This window comes from Sebastes fasciatus, chromosome 4 (assembly GCF_043250625.1).
Source record: "Sebastes fasciatus isolate fSebFas1 chromosome 4, fSebFas1.pri, whole genome shotgun sequence".
Classification (NCBI taxonomy): domain Eukaryota; kingdom Metazoa; phylum Chordata; class Actinopteri; order Perciformes; family Sebastidae; genus Sebastes; species Sebastes fasciatus.
This window is the reverse complement of record NC_133798.1, coordinates 33,844,109-33,869,035: the sequence shown is the minus strand read 5'-3', so window position 1 is coordinate 33,869,035 and position 24,927 is coordinate 33,844,109. Positions and strand designations below refer to the sequence as shown.

Sequence of the window (24,927 nt, the reverse complement as noted above, 5' to 3'; positions counted from 1 at the left end):
TTTGAAGCCAGTGGAGCGTGTTTGACACGGCTCTCCATAGATGTGAGGAGAACGGTTTGTCTCTATTGAACTGTCACACACATGGCTTTGATATACAGTATACTGCATCTCTAATTAAGTTGTTCCAAAATGTTGTTTTTTTCTAAAACAAGTAAGACAAACATGCCAAAACTGGTTAAAAACATGCACTTGTTTACAACATAATTCGATTTTTGATATTTTTTAAAATTTTCTTGAAAAGTTAGGGGTCAATATTTATTGATATAATAATAAAAAAAATCAATGACTTTATCTTTATTTATTTTAGATATTAAAAATAAAAATAAAATAATATAGATAATACAAAAATATATAAAAAAATGCTATTAGCAGCACAAATAATATTTCTTTTATAAATTAATCTGAAGGCCTCTGCTGGATAATCGAAACCTTGTTTGCATCTTTTCTCTTCACTCTTGTATAGTGGAAGAATGCTCTGAACTGGAGACCCAGCTTTACTGTAAACTATGGTGAACATTGTCATCTGGATGCAGGGAAAAGCAACATTTGGATTTTCGCTCTAAATGTTTTTTTCCTTAAAAATGTTGGTATTTTTGAAGGCCTAATAAAAGTCTGAAAACAGGTCAGTTGCAAAAAGGAAAAGTTGCATTGTCTCATTCCAACTGACGGCAAACTATCAATGTTTTCTGTTGTGTTTATGACTTTTCCTTTTGCAACACTATTTTATGGACAGGCCAGTCCTAAAAAGTGCATTAGGTCTGTATGGTGTCTGATAGTGTATTGCGTTTGATTTTAGCTCCTATCACTGATGATATAAGGAGCAGCTGTGTCAACGACTACGTTTACGTGCACACTAATTTATTCCACTATTATTCCAAATGTGATGCGAGTCATGTAAACAACATATTCCGTTTGGATATTCCCAAATAAGGCCTTATTCCGAATAGAGCATTTTCCGATTAAGACATATGGGATATGCCGATATTATTCAGGTTTTAGGAGCATTTTTTTGGGACATGAATACAGCTCATTCAGAATATGCGTCTCAACTGGGGTTTTTACGGCAGTTTGCGTCTGTTTACGGCCACCTCTGTGCGTTTTACACAAAACAACTAGCCGACAGTTTGCAGAGACGCATGCCCAAAAGAAAAGCTCACATTTCTGGTCTACAGGTTTTTGGCTTACAATGTCTTTTTTGGAATAATGACACTATTTTGTAAACGTAGTCACCGAAGCTTCTTTTCCCATCTCATCCTGCCTGCATTTCTGATACGGAGGTGTTGCCAAGATCGGGATTGGGGCGGTTGGGGGTTCAGGCAGCCATGTTGGATCCACTTTCTCCTCTCTGGTCAGCTGCGGAGCGGTTGTCGACTCGGTCCAGACTCACCACCAGGCCCCCCCTTTGCTGATATTTGGCTCCCTGACCCCCCCATCTCTCCTCTGTGACCTAAACCACAGGGTCCGCCCATCAGCTCCCCTGAGGGCCCGACCCAAAACAACGCTTCTATTGTGTCTGAACCACACATCGCGCTGTGTGTATGTGTGTGTCGGTGTGTGTGTGTGTGTGTGTGCTAAGTAGGGTAGGGTTTCATATATCATGCCTAAAGTGGAACCAGAAGCTCGGGTCTTGAACTGGTGTTTTGGAAGCGTGCGTTTGACAAAGAAGCAATTTTGCACCGTGGACGTGAGTGTATTCAAGTTCCAGTTGTTTTACTTTATCTCAAAGTAGAAACTTTACAATTTGTATAGCCTAAAACGACACCAATATGTTAAAAGCTGAAGACCCAAGTGCGTCCAAGTTCACCGATTTTGCTTTATTTTCATCACAAATTCCAACATGCCACCAAGTTTTGTTCCATTCAATCTAAATACAAGGATTTCACAAAATGGATTCTCTTTGTATTAAAAAAACCCCACAAAACTTTGTTCTTAGAGAAAAAGGTCACTTCTATTCATAAACAGACCATTTCCGTTTATATATTAAAAAAAAAAAGAAGAAAAAAATGAAACCCTGAAAAATGCGAGAGGAGAAATTAAATATGAAAGCACTGTCATTAACCAGTGAATAGATGTTTTACTTTACATTTTGAATTAATTAAATCCAAAGTGACCTTGTTGCTGCTGCGGTGCATCATACGCCTGAGCTTGTGCAGTTTTTAAAGCTCATCACTCACTCTTGCTTGATTGTTCTCCACCTCTCACACAAAGAGCCTACAGAGTCTGAATCACATTTATTGGCCAAGTATGCATGCGCACTTACAAGGAATTTGTCCGTTTCTTTTTCTCCTCTTTCTCTCTCGATGTATTTACACGGAAATAGAAATAGCAGCTAGGGACAAGGACAACAATGCCGCGCAAATAAAAGTAAAGAATAGACAGGACTGTTATGTACACAAGTAGTGAAAAAATGTCAATGGTGTGTCTATAGATATTATATATAAATATATATAAAAAGCACCAATGACCAACAATAAAATAAAATGTCTACATATAAGTCAAGTGTGAGTTGTAAACGATACAAATAGTGCAAAGAAGTAAACACTGAATGGATATAAATGGACTGGATGATTATGTACAGTATGTGTACATGTAAAGATGCCTATTTACTGTATATACAGCGTGTAGGATTTATATTGACAGTGACAGATGATATGTAATCAATTAAAATAGTTAATCGCACGTTTTTATCAGTTCAAAATGTACCTTAAAGGGAGATTTGTCAAGTATTTAACACTCTTATCAACATGGGAGTGGGCAAATATGCTGCTTTATGCAAATGTATGTATATATCTATTACTGTAAATCAATTAACAACACAAAACAATGACAGATATTGTCCAGAAACCCTCACAGGTACTGCATTTAGCATAACAAATATGCTCAAATCATAACATGGCAAACTGCAGCCCAACAGGCAACAACAGCTGTCAGTGTGTCAGTGTGCTGACTTGACTATGACTTGCCCCAAACTGCATGTGATTATCATAAAGTGGGCATGTCTGTAAAGGGGAGACTCGTGGGTACCCATAGAACCCATTTTCATTCACATATCTTGAGGTCAGAGGTCAAGGGACCCCTTTGAAAATGGCATGTCGGTTTTTCTCGCCAAAATTTAACAAAGGTTTGGAGCGTTATTTATCTTTATTCTGTCTATATATCCGTATTCCTTAGGTCTTCTAGTTTCATATGATCACAGTATCTTCACTCTAGCTTTAAAACTGAGCCTCCTACAACCTAAAAATGGCAAGTTGTGTCAATGTGTTAAAGAAATAAGTGGTGTTAAAATGAATTTGCATTAATGCGTTATTATCGCGTTAACTTTGACAGCCCTGATATTTACATATTAAGAAGTTGGAGAAATTGGGGCTTTTATTCCTTCTTAAAATGAGTAATAGTTACTGTAAGAAATTAAATCAGCCAGTAATAAGATGTGCCATCTGTCCAAGTGTTGCCAAAGGCGTCTCGAGGTAGTTGGAGCATCCTCGTCTGGGTTTTTAAAGTCTGAGATTTTTACCTTTAATTCCTGCACCTCCATTATTGCAGCAGAGTGTCATTTTTAACACCGCACCTTTCCTCGGCGGACCAACCTGATTTCCTAACTTACAGACTGCGGTAGTTGTTGATATCAGAGCTGTAATGCAGGACAGACCTGACCTCTCCGGCTGCACAGCGGGGATCAGCAGCCGGGCTTTTCTAGTATTAATCTCACACCTCCAGTAGAAACACTATCTAATTCAGGGCCGCAGGGTTTCCACCCGGCGCCTTTGGCGGCGCTGCCACCTTATATCACATTGAGTTCTTTACACTGCCGGGAGGGAGTGAAGTGAAATATAGTCATTCACTTCTGTAGGTGTTAAAGTTCACAGGTCAGAGCAAGCGTTTAGGTTGTGTGCCATGTAAATGTATACCCATAAACGCTATTAGGTGATCATCAGCCTGCATCTGAATTGTTTCTTTTTTGTCTGAAGAGGAAAACAAAATGCTGAAATCATTTTCTCAGGGTTGAGTGCTTTTTATAACACATTCTTAAGAGTATAATTTGTTTTACTTCTATTGTGATAAAACTATAGATGAATATGTGCATGCTGTTGTTTTTTTCAGAAATTAGGAATTAACATTCATTTTGTTACAATTCCGTCTCTGAGCAGTACTGTAGTACTGACATTTTGTAGATTTCATATCAACCAAATTCATACCCAAATGCTTTTGTATGATCGACAGGCTGCTTTTGCATCACAGTTTTAGTCAGGAGGACAGGAGGCAAACATGCAGCGGAAACCTGAATTGCATGAACTCCCTCCAACATGTTTGTATCTACACCTAAACAATAACAATAACAATTTTGATCATCCATTATTGCTTGTTTCCAGCTTCTCCGATGTAAATAATTGTCATCTATAGTAAACTGAATATCTTTGGACTGTTCGCCGGACATAACAAGCAATTTAAATATGTTGTTTTTGTCTTTGCATAATTGTGATGGGAATTTATCACCAACCAACCAACTGATTAAACCAAGAAAATAATCAGCAGATTAATTGATAATTAATTACATTTTTAATTTAATTATTTTATTTTGAAACGGTGTAAAATGGGTTATAGGTAAGGGGTGGGATTATGATATAGAGATGATATAGTAGTGACGGGGTGGCATTTAACTCACCGCCAGATTGAAAAAACTATAATGAAAAGAATAGTTAGTTGCAGCCCATCAGTTTACAAAAATAGCTGCTGCTCTCACTTTTATAACATAATCTTAATTCACAGGAACGTTTTGTTGCATCTATTCTGATAAAAAAACAAACATATTTCATTTTTATTTTTAATTGAAGAATTAAAGTTTATTCTCTGGGTGCCGTCGTCATAAATCAACCTGGATTAGATCAAAAATTATGGCTGCGGTGCACGCAGAGCTAACATGTGGCTCCTACAGGTGGCTGCTCTGTTGGAGTAGCTCGGTCATATCACTGGGCAGCAAAGGCAAAAGAATGTGTGTGAGTGTGTGTGTGAGTGTGCGTGTGTGTGAGTGTGTGTGAGTGTGAGTGTGTGTGAGGGGGGTGATGTATGAAAAGAGGGTTACACAGGGCTACCCCCCCATCCACCCTCAGCCGGGAGGCCCGGCTGCTTTCTCAGGCCATGTTCTGCGACAAGAGAGTCTGGGTGTCATCTGACAGATGAAAATAGTGTGTGTGAAATGGACACCGTGCTAACACGCAGCCAGGCTAACCACTCTGCAGTTTAATGGTTTTACAACACGGAGCGAGCAGTGATAGCCCATTGAACGTGTGTGTGTGTGTGTGTGTTAGAAAGTCTCTGTGCAATTAAACGTCTCAGCAGTGTGCTGGCATTCTTTAATCAGTGCGTGTGGTGTGTGCATGTATGTTCAAGTGCTTCACAGTGTTCTCATATCAGTGTGTGTGTGTGTGTGAGTATGTGTGTGTATCTTTTTCCTCCTCTTGGCCGGCCTGTCTCCTCATGTTTGGACATATGTTGAGTTTTATTTCACTGAGACATCAATCCTGCTGGCCAGCTGTTAGGACAGCTGCTCTCTCTGTGCCTCTCTCGCTGTATTCGCTCTCGCTCTGTCTCTCTCTATCTTTCTTCCTATCTGTCTGTTTCTGTCGGTCGGCCTCTCTTCTCTTCCCTTTTTTTCCCCCTTTAATATCGCTGTCGTTCTTCCTGTATTATTTATCTTTCCGTCCTCTCAGTAGCTCTCTATCCCGCTCTTTCTCTCTCTCCTCCTCCCTCTCTGATGCTGTGGGGTCTGCAGCTGAAGTCGCACCACTGACATAAATTTGGAAGTGCAAAGTGTAGCTGTCAGCTTCCATTTACACACGTTCGGTAGCGAAGTTGAGACACAAAATGTTTTTTTTCTCTCAGCCGTGGGTGCGTTACACAAACATCAGGCACCCTCTAAAGCATCGCTCTTTGTTATTTTTAACATTAACTAATTTTTCAGATTAATGTTTTTTTTTTTCTCTTTACCTTGGCGTTTTCACTGCAGACTTAGAAGTCCCTGAGCTTTGGCAACTCTACATTGTGTGTGTGTGTGTGTGTGTGTGAGAAAGAGTGAAAGAGACGCTGTGTTTCCATCCAAAATGTCAAGTGAATTATAAGGGAACGTTTGAAATGTCATCAAATATAAAATGCAAATCTATAAAGCAAACAAACTGGCTTTCTCGAATGGAGACCCATGAACTGCATGTTGGGAAACAAATGGAAAGTTTCTCTCGAGAATTGTTACTGTTCCGTTATGTATTTAAATTATGACCAAATTTCACACATTCACCTGAAGAAAATCTGAAAAAAATATATCTAACTAATGCTCATACAACCATGATGGAGATTTGACTAAAGAAACAACATGTAACATATTTCACAGATGATGTGATGACATATTTCTAGAGTTTTTATGAGACGACATTAGGTGACGGACAGTAGGACAACTAACTGTTGAATCATCAGTATCCGTGAAGGCATGACAGTGGTATCAATCTTCACATCTAAGGCCCTGATCAGACGGATACGTGTCGCTAGAAATGCCGATAAAACCATTGTTTTCCCACGGTAGCTACGGCTGGTGTGCGCTCCTCTCTTGCGCAGTGCGTCACGTTTTTTGTAGCGTTTTTTTAGACATGCATGAAAGTTCAAGATTCGCAACTTTTCAGCGCTGGAGTCGGACCACTCGTCGATGTCACACAGCCAATCAAATCAAGCAAGAGGCGGGGTTTAAGATAAGTAAAAGCGGTGGAGGCCATAACGTAAATCTGGTTACCTACTTATCCAGTACACTCCTGTGTTTCTTTATTACGAAACAATGAGGATGTAAATGGGAAAACACTCCCACTGTGCTCTATTAAGGACATTTTATTGAAAAGTTCATTCCATGAGAAACGTTAAAACACGCAGAAACCGAGAGAGTAAAAGACAGAAAGAAGGGAAACAGAGGGAGACTCAGTCTGAGTGGAAGCCTGTGGCACACGGTGTTGTTCTTGGCATCGGCTGTTTGGGAGTGTTGACGCTTGCCTGCCGCATACACACACAAACACACAGTAACACACACAGTGAGTTGCCTGTGGCTCGTGTAAAACACCCCAAACACTGTCTCTTGGCAGGTTGGCGTGGGGACAGGTGATAAAAGTGTGTTTACCCTAAACACTCGCCGGCTCACTGGCTGCCTCGGCGCTGATTTACTACGACTCTCTCTCTCTCGTTCTCTCTCTCTTTATCCACTTCTTATCAACTTCACCTTCCTTCTGTCTCTCCTTCACTTTGTTTTATTGCTCACTCATCCCTTCTCTCTGTCTCTCCTCCCTGTTGGTGTTGAAATCGTCTGTTTTTTACAACCAATTAGAAACTCTAATCTCAGGGCGAAGGGTTAGAAAAAGTATCACGTCTAATACGACAGTTTAAAATAATAGAAATAAAACGCTTTTATCATCAGCATATATCCATTTTCTCCTTACTTTTCAAGCTCTCTATCCTCTTCATGTTCTTATATCCCTACTTCCTCACATTCCTCTCTCTCATCCCTCCGTTCAAACTCATTCAACGCTCTGTATTAAGAGATGAAATGAAACAAGCATCTTCATCATCTTGCTCCTCATCTCACCTTCCCCCCGGAGACGCCGTCTGTCCCACTTCCCCTCCTCTCTTTTTCTTTTCATCTACCCTTCCTTCTCTCCTCACCCCATCCATCCTCCTCTCTCCCCCTCCCTCCTCTCCTTCAAACCATCCATCTTCCGCATTTCTCCTCCACTTGATAAAGGAGTCGGTGTTCGGACGGCGAGGAATTTTTATCCACCCTCCAATCTAAACAGCACTTGATCCCCGACTCGGTCGCGGGGACAGATAGAGAGCCATCTAGGGTAAAACATCTCCCTCTCATCCCTCTCTTCCTCTCCTCTTCCTCATTTCCTCCCCACTTACAGCTCATCCCTCCCACCCCCCACTGTCTCTGCGTCCGATCTGTTTATCGGTACGGGGGGTATAAATTGTGCATCAGAGTACACACACGGTTGACTTATGCAGATGTATCTCGGAGTTACAGGTTGTATTTTCCTCCCTAAGTGCTCCCATAAATTGCACTCCCTAATTTTGTTTTATAAGAACGAGAGCACGTCGGCGTCTTTCGGTCTTGTGATGAGGAAAAAAAAAAACATCCTGACCAGCTTTCCCCCTTTACCGGCTGTAAATATCACCCGTTGAACCGAATGTACACAATCCAGTGGAGCCACTTGTCCAATAAATCTATGACAGATTGGGTGGATTTCTTTGTCCCGAGGGTGGGGAAATTGTGTTAATTACCTTATTTTGCTGCGATGTGGACCATCTGTCTGGAAATACCCGCTCTTATTTTCCCAAATATTGGGAAATCACCATTATTACTGTAGTTTTAAAGTTGTTTCTTTGTGTTGTAGCTGTCTGCCACCCTCCCTCCCTCGCTGCCATTGTCCCCCCCCCCCTGTTTACATTGATCCCATGTGATCTGAGCGGCTGCATTAGCTTATTTACAACAATCATAATCTGACTGTAAACACGCAAGGCTTTAATGGACTCAACGAGGAAGCTGTGCTCGGCCGGCGGACGGCATCTCTTGACCGCACAATGGTCCCATACGCACAAACTAAACATTAAGCCATTCACAATAGGCCATGTGCCCTTATGAATGCCTATAGCGCCTTTTGTCAGGATAAAGGCACCACAAATGAGCTATTGTCTGATTTAACCATTCTAAATCAGGCAAGCCCTCAGGCGCATGTTTTCCACACAGCGCCCAAGAATGTCTCCTTTTTGTGTGTGTGCGTGTGCGTGTGTGTGTGTGTGTGTGTGTGTGTTTTTGACGTCCTTGGCGACTGAGGCTCCGGCATGGGGCCCTGCGTGACCGTGACACCATCTGTGGTGCGTCCGCTGGCACGAAAACCAGAGCATACACACAAACTCGGGACGGTTGAAGGAGTGTGTGGACATGTACAGTATATGAACAAGGGAGCAGTTTTCACATGCACACTCACACAGGTGTTGTATACCTGGGAGTGGCGGAGGAGAAGTATTGACTGTGTAAAAGTACACAGTGTTAGAAGCAAAACAATCCTGTCATTGTTATCTTTTTACAGTATATGAGGGTTATTACTGACATATATAGATACATTTGAAGTTGAGATGGAGCTGATGACCATAAACAGATGGTTAGTTTAAAAGTAATATAATAATGCATCATATGAGAGCTGTCAAAGATAATAAGAACAATAATAACGCATTAACGCAAATTTGTTTTAACGCCACTAATTCTTTTAATGCACAAACATAACTTGCGATTTTTAGGTTGTAGCGGGCTCAGTTTTAAAGCTAGAAGAAGAAGAAGAAGAAACTGAAGATGCTGGCATCTTATTAAACTAGAAAACCTAAAGAATCCATCGGTACCAACAATGTTATACTAGCTTGTCACAAAGGAGGCTAATTAACGCTCCAAACTTACGCTAAATTTCAGAGAGGAAAAACTGGCATGGCCATTTTCAAAGGGGTCCCTTGACCTCTGACCTCAAGATATGTGAATGTAAACGGGTTCTATGGGTACCCACGAGTCTCCCCTTTACAGACATGCCCACTTTATGATAATCACATACAGTTTTGGGGCAAGTCATAGTCAAGTCAGCACACTGACACACTGACAGCTGTTGTTGCCTGTTGGGCTGCAGTTTGTCATGTTATGATTGGAGCATATTGTTTTATGCTAAATGCAGTACCTGTGAGGGTTTCTGGACAATATTTGTCATTGTTTTGTGTTGTTCATTTATTTCCAGTAATAAATATTTACATACATTTGCATAAAGCAAGCATATTTGTTCACTCCCATGTTGATAAGAGTATTAAATACTTGACAAATCTCCCTTTAAGGTACATTTTGAACAGATAAAGAATGTGATTAAATATTTAAATTGATTGACAGCCCTACATCATATATTATAAACTGATTGTGTTTGATTACATGGATTACATTAGAAAAGATTTTGTGCGATATATTGCACTACGTTTCGTATGTATAGCTCCACACAGTGTATGAGAACAGTCTGCCCCACTGATACCTGACAGCGCGCATACTTTACTGTGTTTATTTCTCTCTTTCTTTCATGGAAGAGTCACACCCAAACACTCATGCTTGCACATGTGCAGATATCTGTCTCTCTCTCTGCTCTCCGCCTGACGAAGAATTGAAAAGTTCCCATTGTCTAAGTAAAGTTCACAGCAGGACTCCAATTGAACAAATGAGACCTTATGAATCTGGAGACCACGTGTCTCTGATGTGTATTATCCTGAGGCTATGAGACACATTGTGAGAAAGAGGACAGCCACTCCGTCTCCGAACAATGCGGACATTCTCAACTGCTCAGCTGGATGGCTGCTGCGAATTTTTGTTTTTAATTATTTGAAATGGTTCCTTATCTCATTATTTGACATTTCACACTTCATAGGAATGGTTTATTTTCTCTCTTGTCCTTTTCCCTCTGTCTCTTCTTTTTCCTCCTTTTCTTTTCTTTTCTTTTCTTGGTATGTATGTCACAGTTTATGTTTGTGGGGTTACACTGAATATCCTTTAGCGAACAATTTTATCCCATGTGGTGTTACATGCATCGTTTTTCAAAATACGACCCAGAAATCTGTCATTGTCAACTCAACAATATGACAATGTGATCTTTTTTTTAGCATTTTTTGGTTGATGTTGAACTTCTTGGTCGTGTCTGAGTGGTGGGCTGTTATAAAAAAACATCAAAAGTGAAGTTTTTTCCGTCTTTTTTGTAGAACCAACTTGCATGGAGAGGCTCCTCTCAAAGGACTGGAAGGAGCGCGTTGACCGCCTGAATGCCAGCGAACTGCTGGGGGAGGTCAAAGGTAAGAGCGTCCACATCAAGGCGACTAAAATCTACATTCACTTTCACACCCGCAAACAGTGAGATGTCAAGGGACGCAGACTAACTCTGTCTGTGCTTCACTGTGGCCTTCTGGCAACAGGTGGCACAACAATACACGAGGGAAGAGGAGGTGTGTATGAAAAAGAAAGAAAGAAAAAGTCCTTTTCTTTTCTATTTTTTTTACAATAAGTCGAACATTTCTGAAACCTTCAGATCCTTTGAATCTTGTTACAAAACAGGCAAATGGACGAAAAAAGGACACCATTTTGCAAAAAACTAACTTCAAGGATAAGAAACGGTCAAACATGCTGTAACTCTCTCCTCCGTGTGTATACGTTCAGCATGCTTCTGCGTATTAAAGCGTAAGAGTAAGTGGTCAGCAGGTCTACCTGTCACTAGTGAAGGCTGGTTTAGACAGTACAGGTTATAACTGTAACTTTGATTAAAGGGTGTGTATGAAGAGAGAGGCTGCACATTCATGAAGCTATAAATCACACTGAGGAAGATGTATTCTCGACCTGCTCTGGTATCTAAATGTGAAAATAGCAGCGTTACATCGTGGGGGATATTATGTTAAAGTCTCATCCAGCGGCTGCAGCAGGACGGAAAGCAAAGAAGGCATTTTTAACGATTTGACCAAGAAATTAGCATATTTCCTGTCTTAAGGCTGGCCCACACTAAACGATAGTTCAAATCTTAACAGAATTTGAAAATGTGAGAGACCCCACACATGACGACATGTGATGATAACTTTAACAGTTTTGTTCCTATAGTGTGTGGAGAACATCGATTTGGCCAAAACAGCCAGAACACCACACAATAACAGACTACATTCATAAACAGACAAGAGTCCCAACTAAAAAAAACGGAAATCTCGCAAAATCTCTCGCGATCAAACGTGACTTTAGTGTAAACAAACATGGCGGGCGACGGGCAGGAAGAATTAGCAATGTTAGTTTTTGCTCTACTTTGTACTGAAAATTCGCAAAGGATGGATGAAGTCATGGAGACACATAAAAAAAAACATTGGTGTTGTTGCCACGAATCAACAAGTTGGTCCTCCACCTCTGAGGTCCATCTTACTACTACTTTATGCTTTGCGTTTTTGCACTAGCTCATGCATTAGCCGCGGCCGCCATGACGGTGGTTGTCCTTCCTTCTTCAGTCAGCTTGGTTCTCTATTGGCTATAGTCCTCGGGGTTCCCCACACACAACAGAAGATCCGATCATTGAACATGTAAATATTGAACATGTTTAATATTTACGATTTGAAATCAGTGCGGCCCGGATGGACTTCCGAGCTGATTGGGGGTGTAAAAAACGTTCCAAACAAACGTCACACCACAGGAACATCTGTAAAGATAATCTCTAGAACCGTCAAAATATAGAGCTTTGCTGACGATTATGGGGGGGGGGGGGGAGGTATCGGGACAAAATCAGCTTGATTCTTGTGTATTGTATGTTTTGATGAAGAATTGGATAAAAATGTCCTGCGATGCTCTCTGGCTTTTAGAAATGAGAGAACAATATCTGTTTGATATCCCTCTAACCTTTCACTGCTTGGACCAAAATGTCACACTCATGTTTTTGTAACCATGACTGACCAGATTTATAACTTCAGTCACGAGAATTTCCTCAGTTTTGAAATGTCACAACATTGTGATAAAAATTATTTGAACCCACCAGTTGAATGAAAGAAACGTAATAGATGTTGGTAGATAACACGTAGCTTTGGATAAGTGATACATCTTCATAGAAATACTTTCCATCTCCTGCAGCGAATTCGGTTTGTGTGCCGTAACGTCGGTCGCTGACGGCTCTGCAGTCGAAGCTCCGCTCAGTGAGAGAAACCGTTTGTGATCGTCGCCCGTTGAAATGGCAAGCATTTCCTCTGTGGAAAGTAGAAAAAAAAGGGACGACAGAGAGCCTTCTAAAGCAGAACAGCGCCGACATTGACTTTCACTCCAAGACAGAGATCTGACTCTCTCTCTCTCTCTGTACTAACATCCTCCATCTGCATACACACACACTATGCATACACAGAAACTATACATTTCTACTTAAACATCGTTTGCAAAGCATCGCTCGTAACCTAAGCATCTACCTGACCACTCATCAAGAGACAGTCTGCATTAGAGCGCCTGATAAATACAGAAATGTAAAGAAAGCTTTGTCAGACGCTATTACACTATTAAGTTGAAAATTCACTTCACATGACTTCTTTTCATTTAAAAGTCAGTCGTATAATTTCCACTTGGAGAATATCTTCTCTTTGGATGATTGTCTGTTTTCCCCGAGGAGTGATATGTTTGTCAAGTGCTCAATCGCTCTCCTCGCAGACCTTTACATCTTCAAGTTTCCTTTTCTGTTATATTTCGATGTATTTTACATGAAGACGTAGACTTTATCATAATAAAGCTCTGTTGTTGGGTTACACCGATGGTTCTCAAACTGCGGGGCGCGCCACGTGACCGAGGTAAAATGTGATGCGCAATTAATGGTTTGACGTTGTAATCTTTTTCACGGCGGAAAAGTGTTCATTCAGACAGGTAGGTCTCCAGAATGGACAGATATTTGATAGGGACAATAAGAAAAAGATGCTTCTGAGACGAAAAAGACAATCTGACGGTAATCAAAAGAAAGTATTTCTCCCTCGAAAGGTGGGAATGACAAAAAAAGTTTGAGAACCACTGCGTTACACTGTCAACTTTTTAAAGCTAAACTTATGTCACTCAGCTGGTTTGTGTTTTTGCTTTGACAATGGACTACAGTGTTGATCATCCGATACTTAAAAGTTGTTTTTCAATGAAACTGTTCTTTTAGGTCTGTTAATTAGTTCTCACTTCTCACGGCTCACATTTTGAACCTTTCATTCCACTTACAGAGGTCCTGTTATTTGTTCCCTCTCTGAAAATATTCTCCTCTCTCAAATCTAGCCCAGTCGACCTGGAAAAAATGTTGGTATTGTATGTTTTTTAAACCACGGGTACATTGAATGTTGAAGATTTTTGCATTCGGTCTGAGCAGTATATCGAGGTAGTATATCGAGCGACAGTTATTGAACGTTACGTGGTATAATAACGAGTATAACAAGTGAGAAAGTCCACTAAGGGTTGGAGGTAAAGGTGGTTGATGGGTCAAACAAACACAGGACTTTCACCCAGGACACCGCTGTACGTGTTCCGTCTGAAACCAAAAGGAAACTTTGACTTGTGCTTGTTATGCGACGTTAAGTAAGAAAGTCTGCTAAGGGCGGTTGTTATTTATTCACGCTAGTTAAGTTATAACATTATAAAGAGCTACAGGAACGAGTCCTAAAACCCAGAAATGAGTGAGCATTTAAGCACTTCCGGTTCCCTCATCTGAAAGTCAATGGGTTTTTAGTTAGATGCCTGAAGTAAGGTCTGTGGTTAACAGAAGCTGAAGAGATTTTAAAGTTTTGCTCTACCACATAAAATACATCAATGAATACCCCACTTGTGAATTTTGAAGCTTTTACGTGTCTTAAAAAGGAGAAAGACTAACACTGCATTAACAGGGAATTTTTTTTATAGAGGGCACTTGCTGCCCTGAGGTCAGCCTCTCAGGCAGTACTTCCAACCGCTGCACAGGGAGTGGCACATCAGAACTCCACCTATTGTCTATATGTCTAACTTTACATACAGTACATTTTAATATCTTAACACACTACTTTGACTGGTGAAGCATGTGTGCAGGCAACCCTGTCTCCTAGATATTAGGTTTATATACAGCTAATTTGCAACAGCAATATGTTTCGAGGGAAACATAATACCGACTGGATTACATTGTTTAGACACTGGCAGCACTGGTTGTCTGCGTGCATGCACGAGCAAGTATGTTCCCGTGCACGTGCACAAGATAAACAAAACGGGGACCCACTAACCAGGGAGCCTTTAACAGACAATATTAATAGCTGACATTAAAGGCTCATATTTTACCGGCTAGCAAGATGCAAGATCATTTTTTTTTTATTGTGGTAAATCGTGACTTCATGCATCTCTTCGTGTAATCGAGTGTTGCTGACGGTTAAACGTTAGTATGACATTACTTTTTCTTTTACTTGTGTGACAGAAAACCCTGTTATGATCTCAGAGGCAACCAGAACCGAGACAACAGCGTGCTTGTCCTATACATAAAGCTGGAATGTGCAGTATATCAATTTCCTGTGTGTTAGTTGAAGACACTAATAACACGCATAAATATAGCATGTACCAGTACATGCATGTACATAAAGGATCACACAGACGTCTCTGTTCGTCCAGCTGTGTCCTGACCAAAGAAACGCTCCGATTGAATTGAAGCGTCGGAGTCTTTTATTTCTCGATGGCTGACATGAAGCCAGTCCGGCTGACCTAAATACACAAACACAACTGTTGCTCTGTGTCTCCTCACACAACAACAACCTGAATCTATTTGTTCAGTCGCAGCTATTTTTAGGGTGAAGAAAAGCGATGACCTCCTTTTTTTTTTCCACTCGGAACATTCATTCGCGCTCACGAACGCACTGCCACATGCTTCCAATGTACAGCATATACTATGTTTTTTGTTTTTTTAAATCTTTACTTTACACAAACACATCTGGGAATGTGCCCAGAATGACTTCACTCCTCTACGGCAACCCACTGTGCGCTGAGCCGGAAAAAAATATAGCGCATCAAATATTGCAAATATTGTCAAGAGGATGCAAAACTAAAAGAGAAGCAGCAACTCTAAGAAATCATGAAAGTTCATAGCTGCTTCCCATTTACAGTTACATGTATTTATGTTATGTTCATGAATTTATTTGGTTCTTCTGTCCAAATGGATCTGGTAGCATTTAATCTGTTTTCCTTTTTATGCAGCCCACTCTCATGGCAAGGCGTAGCCTATAAATACCACGACATTACACTGACATTCCGCGTGTCATGAGTACGCATTTACGCGTGGCATTTGTACGTTACGCAAACATCTGCAGTTAGGTTCAGGCAAGAAAACTTCCTAGTTAGGATTAGGGAAAACGTCATGATTAGGCTTAAAATAAGTACGTAAACTATTGCAAAACACATACGGAAACAACGTAACGCAACTACGGAAAACACGTCACAAATATCAATAAAAAACGTGACGTTTGTCATTCCGTCACTAAAAACGCCGGTCAACGACGTTCTTGAACACCGCTCTACTGGCTAAAAGTCAGTATGTTGGGCCCATCCACCTCCCCACCAGCTCACCATAAGTGGTCTTTCTCGCTTTTTATGCTACGTCTCTAATTCTTACCGTAGCATTTATAGGTGGATGTGTTTACATTGCAGTCAGTACAGGATACATGGAGTACAAATGACATTACGGAAATCAAGAAAGGCGTACTTATTGCATGCTAAACGCCTTGCGCGTTATTGTGGCATTTATACGCCTTTTCGTGTGATGTATATTTTAGATAATAATGATAAAACAAGAGGAAGTACAGGCACAACATCATCATTAGCTAATATTAGCAAAACTTTCCAAAACAGCAATGACAAAAGATGAAATTATCCAAACACTTATCTCCGCTTCAATCTGTTACAAAAAAACTTAGATAACATATTATGTATTTACAATAGAGATGAGTGTGCAGATGCTTTTATCGATTTTCCAGCAGCTATTACTATCACGCCGCTTGGTGAAACTCATCCCCGACAGCCAAGCGTGCAATCTTTTAAACACATTTGGGTATTTTTTAATTTCTTGCTTTTATAAGTCAAAAAGCTTATAAGAACAGATGGATTGGAAGTGTCTGATTATACTGTCAGCTGGCACATCTGGCCGCAATAATCACACTGCAAGTCACTTAAATCAGGCGTCTTACCCATTGCAACTTTTTTTTATTTTCATGTATACGCTGCTGACTGTCTGGAGAAGTGAGCTGTTTACAGTAAAAGTGAATGTGTGCAGATCAACTGTGATATCGTTGTACCCAGCGAGCCCTGGGGAGATCATGACACTTGTTTTGACCAAATGTAGCGATCGTGTTTGTCTTGGGGCCTGTCGGCTGATGGGAAGTCAAGTGTCAGAGTGTTTGTTGTGGTGTGACACTGAGACGAGAGAAGGTTTAGTCATCCAAAGGAATGCTGGGAGTTTGGCACACAGATGAAACGTGATGGTTTGGCAGAAAGCCCAAGGAGTCTGGGGCCGTCGTGACGTGAGTTAGTGTGTGTGTGTGATGGTTTGTACGTTTGTATCATGGCATGTGTGTGTCATTAGGTGTGTTTGTGGCTGAAGTGGAAGTGGTTGGGACAATGTTATAATATATATTGTGTGACTCCACATTAACATAAAATTTAATAATAAAAAATAATAATAATAGTAATAAAATATTTATTTTATAACATTTTTTTTCTGTAAAATGACTCACACATTCACATAGCAAGCATGTAAATACAAACTGACACACACTAAAAATAATAATTATAATAAAAATAGATAAACAAATAAGGTGTAATTTGGTAATTTAAAAAAATTAAATGTTTCAGATCAACTAAAAGAGGAAGCGTTTCTCTACATCTTTAGCCAAATGAACTGTATAAAAACACTTGTTTTGTCACAAAACATTTTCTTAAGCTCATGAAAAGTTGATATTTTTGAGATTTTCTAAGGATATTAACTCTTTCTGGCTTATGCTAAAGAAACAAACTGGGAAGATTCACAGTAACTCAAGTAAAACTATAGAGAAAGTAAATACAAGTAAAATAAAGTCAATTAAAATGAATACAATAAAATACAAATGTAAAATAAAATGCAAATGTGGAGTTTATAAAAATACATAATGTACAATTTTATACATGCATCGGTCGGTGCAGAGGTGTAAGAAAATTCTGGATTACTAACAATGTCATTGCATTTGCATTTATACATTCATTTCTCTTGTATTATTATAATAAGTTACAATAAAACAAAAAGCTGGATTTGATTCCCATGAATCCAAACACTGTGTAACCAGTGAGAACTAACAAAGGGCTCATGCGGCAGTAAGAGTTTTGACATGGTGCTCCAGCGTTGGTTCAGAGACAGATCATCCAAACAGAGTGAGAAAACACTTAATGGCTTTCTGTTTTGGCCGCGGCCCTCGGCAGGTGTCGAGAGTAATCCTGATGGATGGAAAAAGGAAAACGTCTTGAGATGATTATTGGTGCCAGAAGCGTTGAAGGAACGCGAGACGCCGCGTTTGGAATGCACAACCCATAATCCACCAGGATGAATCATCATGGATCTGTAATCGCAGTTGTTGCGATTACACAATAGGCTTAACTTCACTGAGAGGAATGTAGAGGAATAGGAAGAAGTCTGTGTGTGTTTTACTGTAAGAGCATGGCAGCGTTACAAAATGTCCATCAGTGTTGCAAGACTGAACTGGCCGAAGGGGAGGTAGGGAGGGGTGAAAAAGGGAGGATAAGAGCGTAGATAAGAGGGGACGAGGGAGGAGGAGGTGATGAAGAGGGGAAAAGGGCAGGACGGCTGATTGAGAGAGCTGATGAGAAAACATGGGAGGAGAGGAGATAGAAGGAAGTGATGAGCCGAGAGAGGGAGAAAAGACAGATGAGCGAGTAAAGAGAGAAGAAGTATCATGGTACGGGTGGAGGTGATGAGAAGAGCAGGAGGAGAGGAGAAGAGAGAAAAGGTAGGAGAGAGGAGGATGAGAGGAAGGATCACGAGAGCAGAGATGAGGAGATGAAAAGTGAGAGAAGGAGAGGAGTAAAGGAATAAGGAGAGGATAGGAGAGGAGAGAAAAAGAAAGGAACGGATGAGAGAAAAGGAGGAGAGGACAGTAATGAAAGAACAAGGAGTGGAGAGGAAAGGAGAGAAAAGGAAAGGAAGTGAGGAGGGTAGGAAAGAAATAAGGAGAGGAGAGGAGGATAGGTGAGTAGGAAAGGCATAGGGAGAGGAGAGGAGGAGAGAAGAGAAGAGAAGAGAAAAGAGGAGAAGAGAGGAGGAGATGTGAGTAGGAAAGGAATAAGGAGAGGAGAGGAAACAAAAGGAGGTGAGGAGAGTTGGAATTGAAATGAGGAGAGGAGAGGAGAGGAGAGATGAGGAGAGGAGAGGAGGAAAGGAATAAGGAGAGTAGAGGAAATGAATGGAGGTGAGGAGGAATGGAAATGAGGAGAGGAGGGGAGAAGATGTGAGTAGGAAAGGAATAAAGAGAGGAGAGGAAAGGAAAGGAGGTGAGGAGAATAGGAATGTAAATGAGGAGAGGAGAGGAGAGGATAGAGGAGGAGAGGAGGAGATGTGAGTAGGAAAGGAATAAGGAGAGGAGAGGAAAGGAAAGGAGGTGGGTAGGAATGGAAATGAGGAGAAGAGAGGAGAGGAGAGGAGAGGAGAGGAGAGGAGAGGAGAGGAGAGGAGAGGAAAAAGGAGGAGAGGAGAGGAAAGGCCACAGGGAGAACGTGGACTTGGAAGTGGAGTGACTGATGGGGAGGTCGTTTGGGGAAAACCGAGAAAAGAAAGAATGAAAGCATGAAAAAAGGGAGACAAGAAGAGGAGAATGTTGCCTTTGATACAGGGGTGCTGAGGGGTAATTTCTGTGAGTGTGTGTGTGTGAGTGTGTGAGTGAGTGTGTGAGTGTGTGAGTGTGTGTGTGGGGCCGGTCTGGGGTACAATAGGGGCCTGACAGGACTACAATGGAGACTCTGTTAGTATGCAGGTAGTGTTGGGGCCACCCTGCAATCTCCCTACATGGCCCCAGGGCAAGACCTTACACACACACACACACACACACACACACACACACACACACACACACACACACACACACACACACACACACACACACACACAAGAGCAAGAACTTCTAAACAAGATAAACTTCAGTGTGGATGTGTACAAGTTTATGTTTCACTCACACACACTCTCACAAACAAGAAGAAAACACACTGACATAGAAAATCACGAGCTCATCATCGTGTTGTTCTGTGAGTGGTTTGCATCCACTAAACAAGAAGACTATGAGAAATATAACAACAGTAGCTCCAGGTTCAGGCAGGGTTGATGTGTATCCCCCAGAGAGCTTAAAGGATGTTGCTGGAGAATTAATCTCCCTTCATTCAACACGGATTCAAGGTAAAAGGAGTTTTCCGATGTGCAGACGTTTGTGGCTGAAGCGTAGGTCTACCCATGCCCTGCTAGAGCGGCCAAAAACACATTATTGGCCAGTTATATGGCTGAAATGCAACAAATACAAAAATAATAGGATATGCTTTTATTTTCCAGTCACAAGCAGCAACGCAACTCAAAGTAACTTAGCTTTTTAACAGTAAGACGTTCCTGATTCACAATCATTGGCTCAGCTGTGTGGCTATAAGCTGACTAGTTACACCCAATCAGAATAATACAAATATTCAGTGTGGCCTCACACCTATAATAATAACTATATGTATAAAGCACCTTTAAAAGCAGAGTTTACAAGGTTCTTTTTTTTTAACAGAGTTTATTTCTGAATTTTATTAATACAACTCTGACAAGCCAATGTACAAACTTGTTTGGACTGATAGATATCCCACCCATGACAATACCCAGAGGGCACTCAACTAAAGGGAAAACAAGTGTACAAAAATAAATAGATAAATAAATACACACAAATATACAAATAAAATAAAATAGTCATAGTTAAAATAAAATAAAAATAAAAATAAAAATAAAAATAAAAATAAAAATAAAAATAAAAATAAAAATAAAAATAAAATAAAATAAAAAAGTGCTTTGACAGACAAAGCACCTGAAGGCAGAAGGCATTAAAATAATTATACTATTATTAGGCCTATTATTATTAGTTTCTGAAATAATGTTTAGCCCTCTAACGTTAGATTTAGCGAACAATCAGCCCACAGGTCCAAAGGGCTTTATTTAACAGGTTTAATGTTCTTTATGAAGTCACGTTGTGACGCACTCCGGTACAGTAGGTGGAGTCATTCACCTCTGACGTTGGTAGTCCTCCAGGTACACAACAGAAGAAGAAGAAGCAGGTAGTGAATCTCATGCTGGTGCAGATTTTAAATTAAATACACCAGTAAATTGTAGGCCAACGTTAGACAATGCAATCTGAATTGTTTACTTGTAATTATGACAAACACAGTAACGCAGATATGCTTCTGCTTGGTCTCCATGTTGGAGGTCTCGATCAGTTGGTAAGTTAAACAAGATGTAATCTTCTCTACAAGAATCGACCATAACTTATGAACCGATTTTCATGAAATTTGGTTTGTTATGAACGTGAGATATTTTACATAAATATATATATAGCATTAAATTCAGTTACTTTGGGGCTGATCTAATCAGCTTTATGCCAAAAACATTAACTTCTGGAGAGCAACGACTTCCTCTGGGACATGAAGGCTCCAGACACTTTATGTGTTGCTGATTATAATTGTGTCATTTTCTAGATGAATACAACATGTTTGCGTGTGATTGTCAGTGCAAAGAGGGAAAAAGGAGGATAGACAGAACCATGTGAGAAAAACACTCCATTCACATTGTAATGACATAACATGTCTCCTCATTTCTGCTTTGCTATAACTTGATTTTTTACTTACTTTGGAAAGTTCTGGTTATTATGATTGAGTCAGGATAGGTGTGGTTTTAAATATTAATAGCTATTTCCAGACTGTTTGGGCTAAAACACACAAGAAGCTTAAGTCTCCTTTACAATAATTCACTGTTTACAATCAGGCAGGCAATTCTTACGATCAGTGTGTGTGATGGAATAATAGCATTAGAATCTCCCCTTACGAAGCACAAAAGAAAAACTAATGGGAGAAAACAGGGCGTAAAGGTTTATAAAACCTGACGAGTAAAGCCAGAGGTAATATAAAGGGAGTTTGATGCTGATGAAAAAGTAAAAGTTGCTTATACAACACTGTCGGTTGTGTGATCCAGCACATTCAGTCTGTTTAGCCTTCCTGCCTGACTAAAACTTCCCAAGAATGTTCACATCATAAACCTGACAAAGGCGTGTGACAGCTACTTGTTTTCAAAGGTTAACTCAAAGTGCTTTTATTGTTCTTGTGTGCAGACACTAAGTGATAAACACGGATGGCATGCAGAGACAAGACAGGAGATAATAAGTAGTGAGATGTAACTACAAGCCGCGTGATTTATGAGAATTTACAGATGGGCGTTTTTCTAAAGCTCGTCTAGTTCATGTTGGCCAAACACATTTCATTTGCTTTTGGTTTGTTGATGTTGGTTTAGTTTGGTTACTTCAAGTCAAAAAAGAGAGCTTGTTCCAGTCGTGGCTCTCTTCAGGAAGAAGCATGTTGGACGTCATCAGGAACCTTCACCAAATTTATTCATGTTGTTTTATGACTTTAATTCCACGCTCTGAGCAACACGTATTTCTGGCTATAGACCATCATCTTCTACCACTAACTTAGTACTGCATCATGTATCTCTTCTTTTAAATTAACGTCCAGCTGTGTCAGCGCTCATTTCCTGTTTTCAACGTCACATTATAACCCGTCTCTTCTCTTTTACCTGTCCAGGTACGCCGGAGTCGCTGGAGGAGAAGGAGCACCAACTTTCCACCATGATTGGTCAGCTGATCAGTCTGAGGGAGCAGCTCCTCTCCGCCCACGACGAGCAGAAAAAGATGGCCGCCTCACAGCTGGAGAAGCAGAGACAACAGATGGAGCTGGCCAGGCAGCAGCAGGAGCAGGTAGGGAGAGTGTGAGAGTGTTGGTGGTGGAGGGGCGTTGTGTTGTTGGTGTTGCCGTAATTCTATTTCCTTCATTCCGTTACTTTATGATAACGATTTAATCACTAACTTCATCACTGAGATTTGGGGATGCAATCCAGCGAGGTTAAGAACAAACATGTGCAGTCAGACGATCAGACAAGTTGGATAAACTTTTAGCAAGTTTATTTAGAAAAAAGAACCCGTTAACGCAAAGCAGTGTCTCCTTATGACCTGTCCTCATAGATTACACGTCTATGAAGGGTCTATGAAGGGTCTATGAGGGGTGAGCAGTTCATTCGACGAGTGATGTTCTCTTTTCTTTGTATACATTTAGAAAGCCTAAACAGGTACATTTATACAGCATTTTGCAAGAAATAAACAAAGATTAAAGAAAGGCCTGATAAAGAAACATCATTTTGTGAACCAGAGTTTAGATGTTTTCCTATTTTCTACACCGGCATTCATTGTGGAATTCACCGAGCCGACATCAAAGAACTGGCGACGAAGGCCGCCAGTTCCGTCGACCCACGTCGCCTTTGTCTTGGCCTAAAAGTTGCACTCGAACACTCGCAAAGACTACAGCCAACGACCGACTACCACGTACGTTCTGCGTCTGCGTGAGAGGAAATAACTCTCCCTACTGCTCCTTAGCGGTGGTCTGCATTTATCATTCAAAAAGGGAAACCGGAAGACCGAGGACTGCGGCTATACAAGCCGGTGTTATGATACGTACATGAAACTAAGCGGCAAGCCGACCATTTTCACACCACTCTCACTCACCACTTAGGTTCATTCCAGATGACCGTGTCGTTGTGAAAATATCCGCGTATTGGAATGATCAGATGAGATGAAGAGCACTTCTCATGCACTGATTCGTTTAAGCTGAACAGCCAATCGGGGTGATTTCTCTCTCCGACGGGCTCCATGGCCGATTCAACATGCTGAATCGGCCGAAAAACCTCCAACATGGGCAAATTAGAGCTGGCGGTGCGGGACACACGACAAACACTAGGCCGACAGACGCCCCCCGATGGCCCCAAACTGTCCGATGGCCGACCGTCAGCTCGGTGTGTCAGGGCCATTAGATTTGTCACACATTGGTTTAGATGCTTAAACTCTGAGTTTAACCTGTATGACTCTCTGACTGCTCACATTGTCTTTTTTAGATTTCGTTCTAGTGATGCTGCTCTGTTCCCAGGGGGAAGTTGGTTTGCAAAATGTCATCATAACTAAAAGTAATGACAGCAAAAACTTCCAAGATAAGACCCAACAAGATTTGTGTTGTTTGTGTGTATCTGTATGTTTGTGTGGCGTCAAACGCTTAGTTCCAGAAGCTGCTGCGTGACTTCAGGTGTCAGACGTAGAAACATTAGTATGTGACAGAGAAAGAGAGAGAACCTAAGCAGAGAGGTGTTTAGGTGAGCTGCTCTTTGTTTTTCGCTGTTTGCCGACATGTTACTGTAGGTCGACATACGACAGGCTCTGTTTGGACAAGTCCACACCTCCCATCACAACACATTCCACCTTTCACGGCTCCACAAAGGAACGGGGAAGATGGAGAGAGTGAAAAGAAAGACAGATTCCAATATCAGCCAGTCATTTGGCTGTTGAGACTTGATAGGATAATGCCCTACAGACAAACCCTGAGAAATCTGCCTTTAATGAAATATGACATGTGTGCAAATGGGGCGCCGCCTCCCATTCAGCAGCCTGTAATTACATTTCAGAATAAATATACTAAATGACTCCTCCAGAAGAAAGAGAGGGCAGATGCTTTACTTTCCTGACGCAGAGTGGGCGGGATCAAATAGTTGACGTGCTGCCCCTTTAAGGATTTTTAACCTCACGCCACTGGCCGGTACCGGTTGCCCGTCACTGGCTGGAGACTCAGCCCATTTGACGTTTTTCTTTTATCACACAAACAACAGAGGAAGAAATAACTATGATCGCCACTCCTGTTGATGAGCGTTGATGGGTGTGTGGGGGGGTTCCAGAGGCATGCTGGGTGTTGTTGGTTTCTTAGTAAACATGTCAATCTCACAAATTCAGTGTCAGTTAAGAGATTTATTCAGAAACTCTTCACGTTGCTAAAAAAAAATGTTGATCTTGAATGCAGCACGACCATTAACCTGCTGCACCACATGTCAGAATCATTTTTTTTTCAGCGTTGTTGAACATTTGTGCCTTTATTAATAAAGCATGTATGCATGTATGCATTATGTTCTAGTCTTTCTCACTCTCTCACTCAATATTAAAACACATTATTTGTGTTTTTACAAATTTTTACCCCAAAAATGAGCAAGTTTTTAAAAG

At 40.9% G+C, this 24,927-nt stretch overlaps 1 protein-coding gene across 4 annotated transcripts in view; it reads left to right on the top strand.

Moving 5' to 3' along the window:
* LOC141766709 (transcription factor SOX-6-like) overlaps positions 1 to 24,927 on the top strand; it is a 129,652-nt gene that overhangs the window by 61,500 nt on the left and 43,225 nt on the right. For 3 of the 4 annotated variants that reach the window (XM_074633779.1, XM_074633780.1, XM_074633778.1), the window contains 2 exons: positions 10,801 to 10,890; positions 22,421 to 22,593. In XM_074633779.1, the coding sequence (XP_074489880.1) occupies positions 10,801 to 10,890; positions 22,421 to 22,593 (263 nt within the window). The remainder of the gene's footprint in view (positions 1 to 10,800; positions 10,891 to 22,420; positions 22,594 to 24,927) is intronic. The other variant, XM_074633782.1, reaches the window with a different exon arrangement.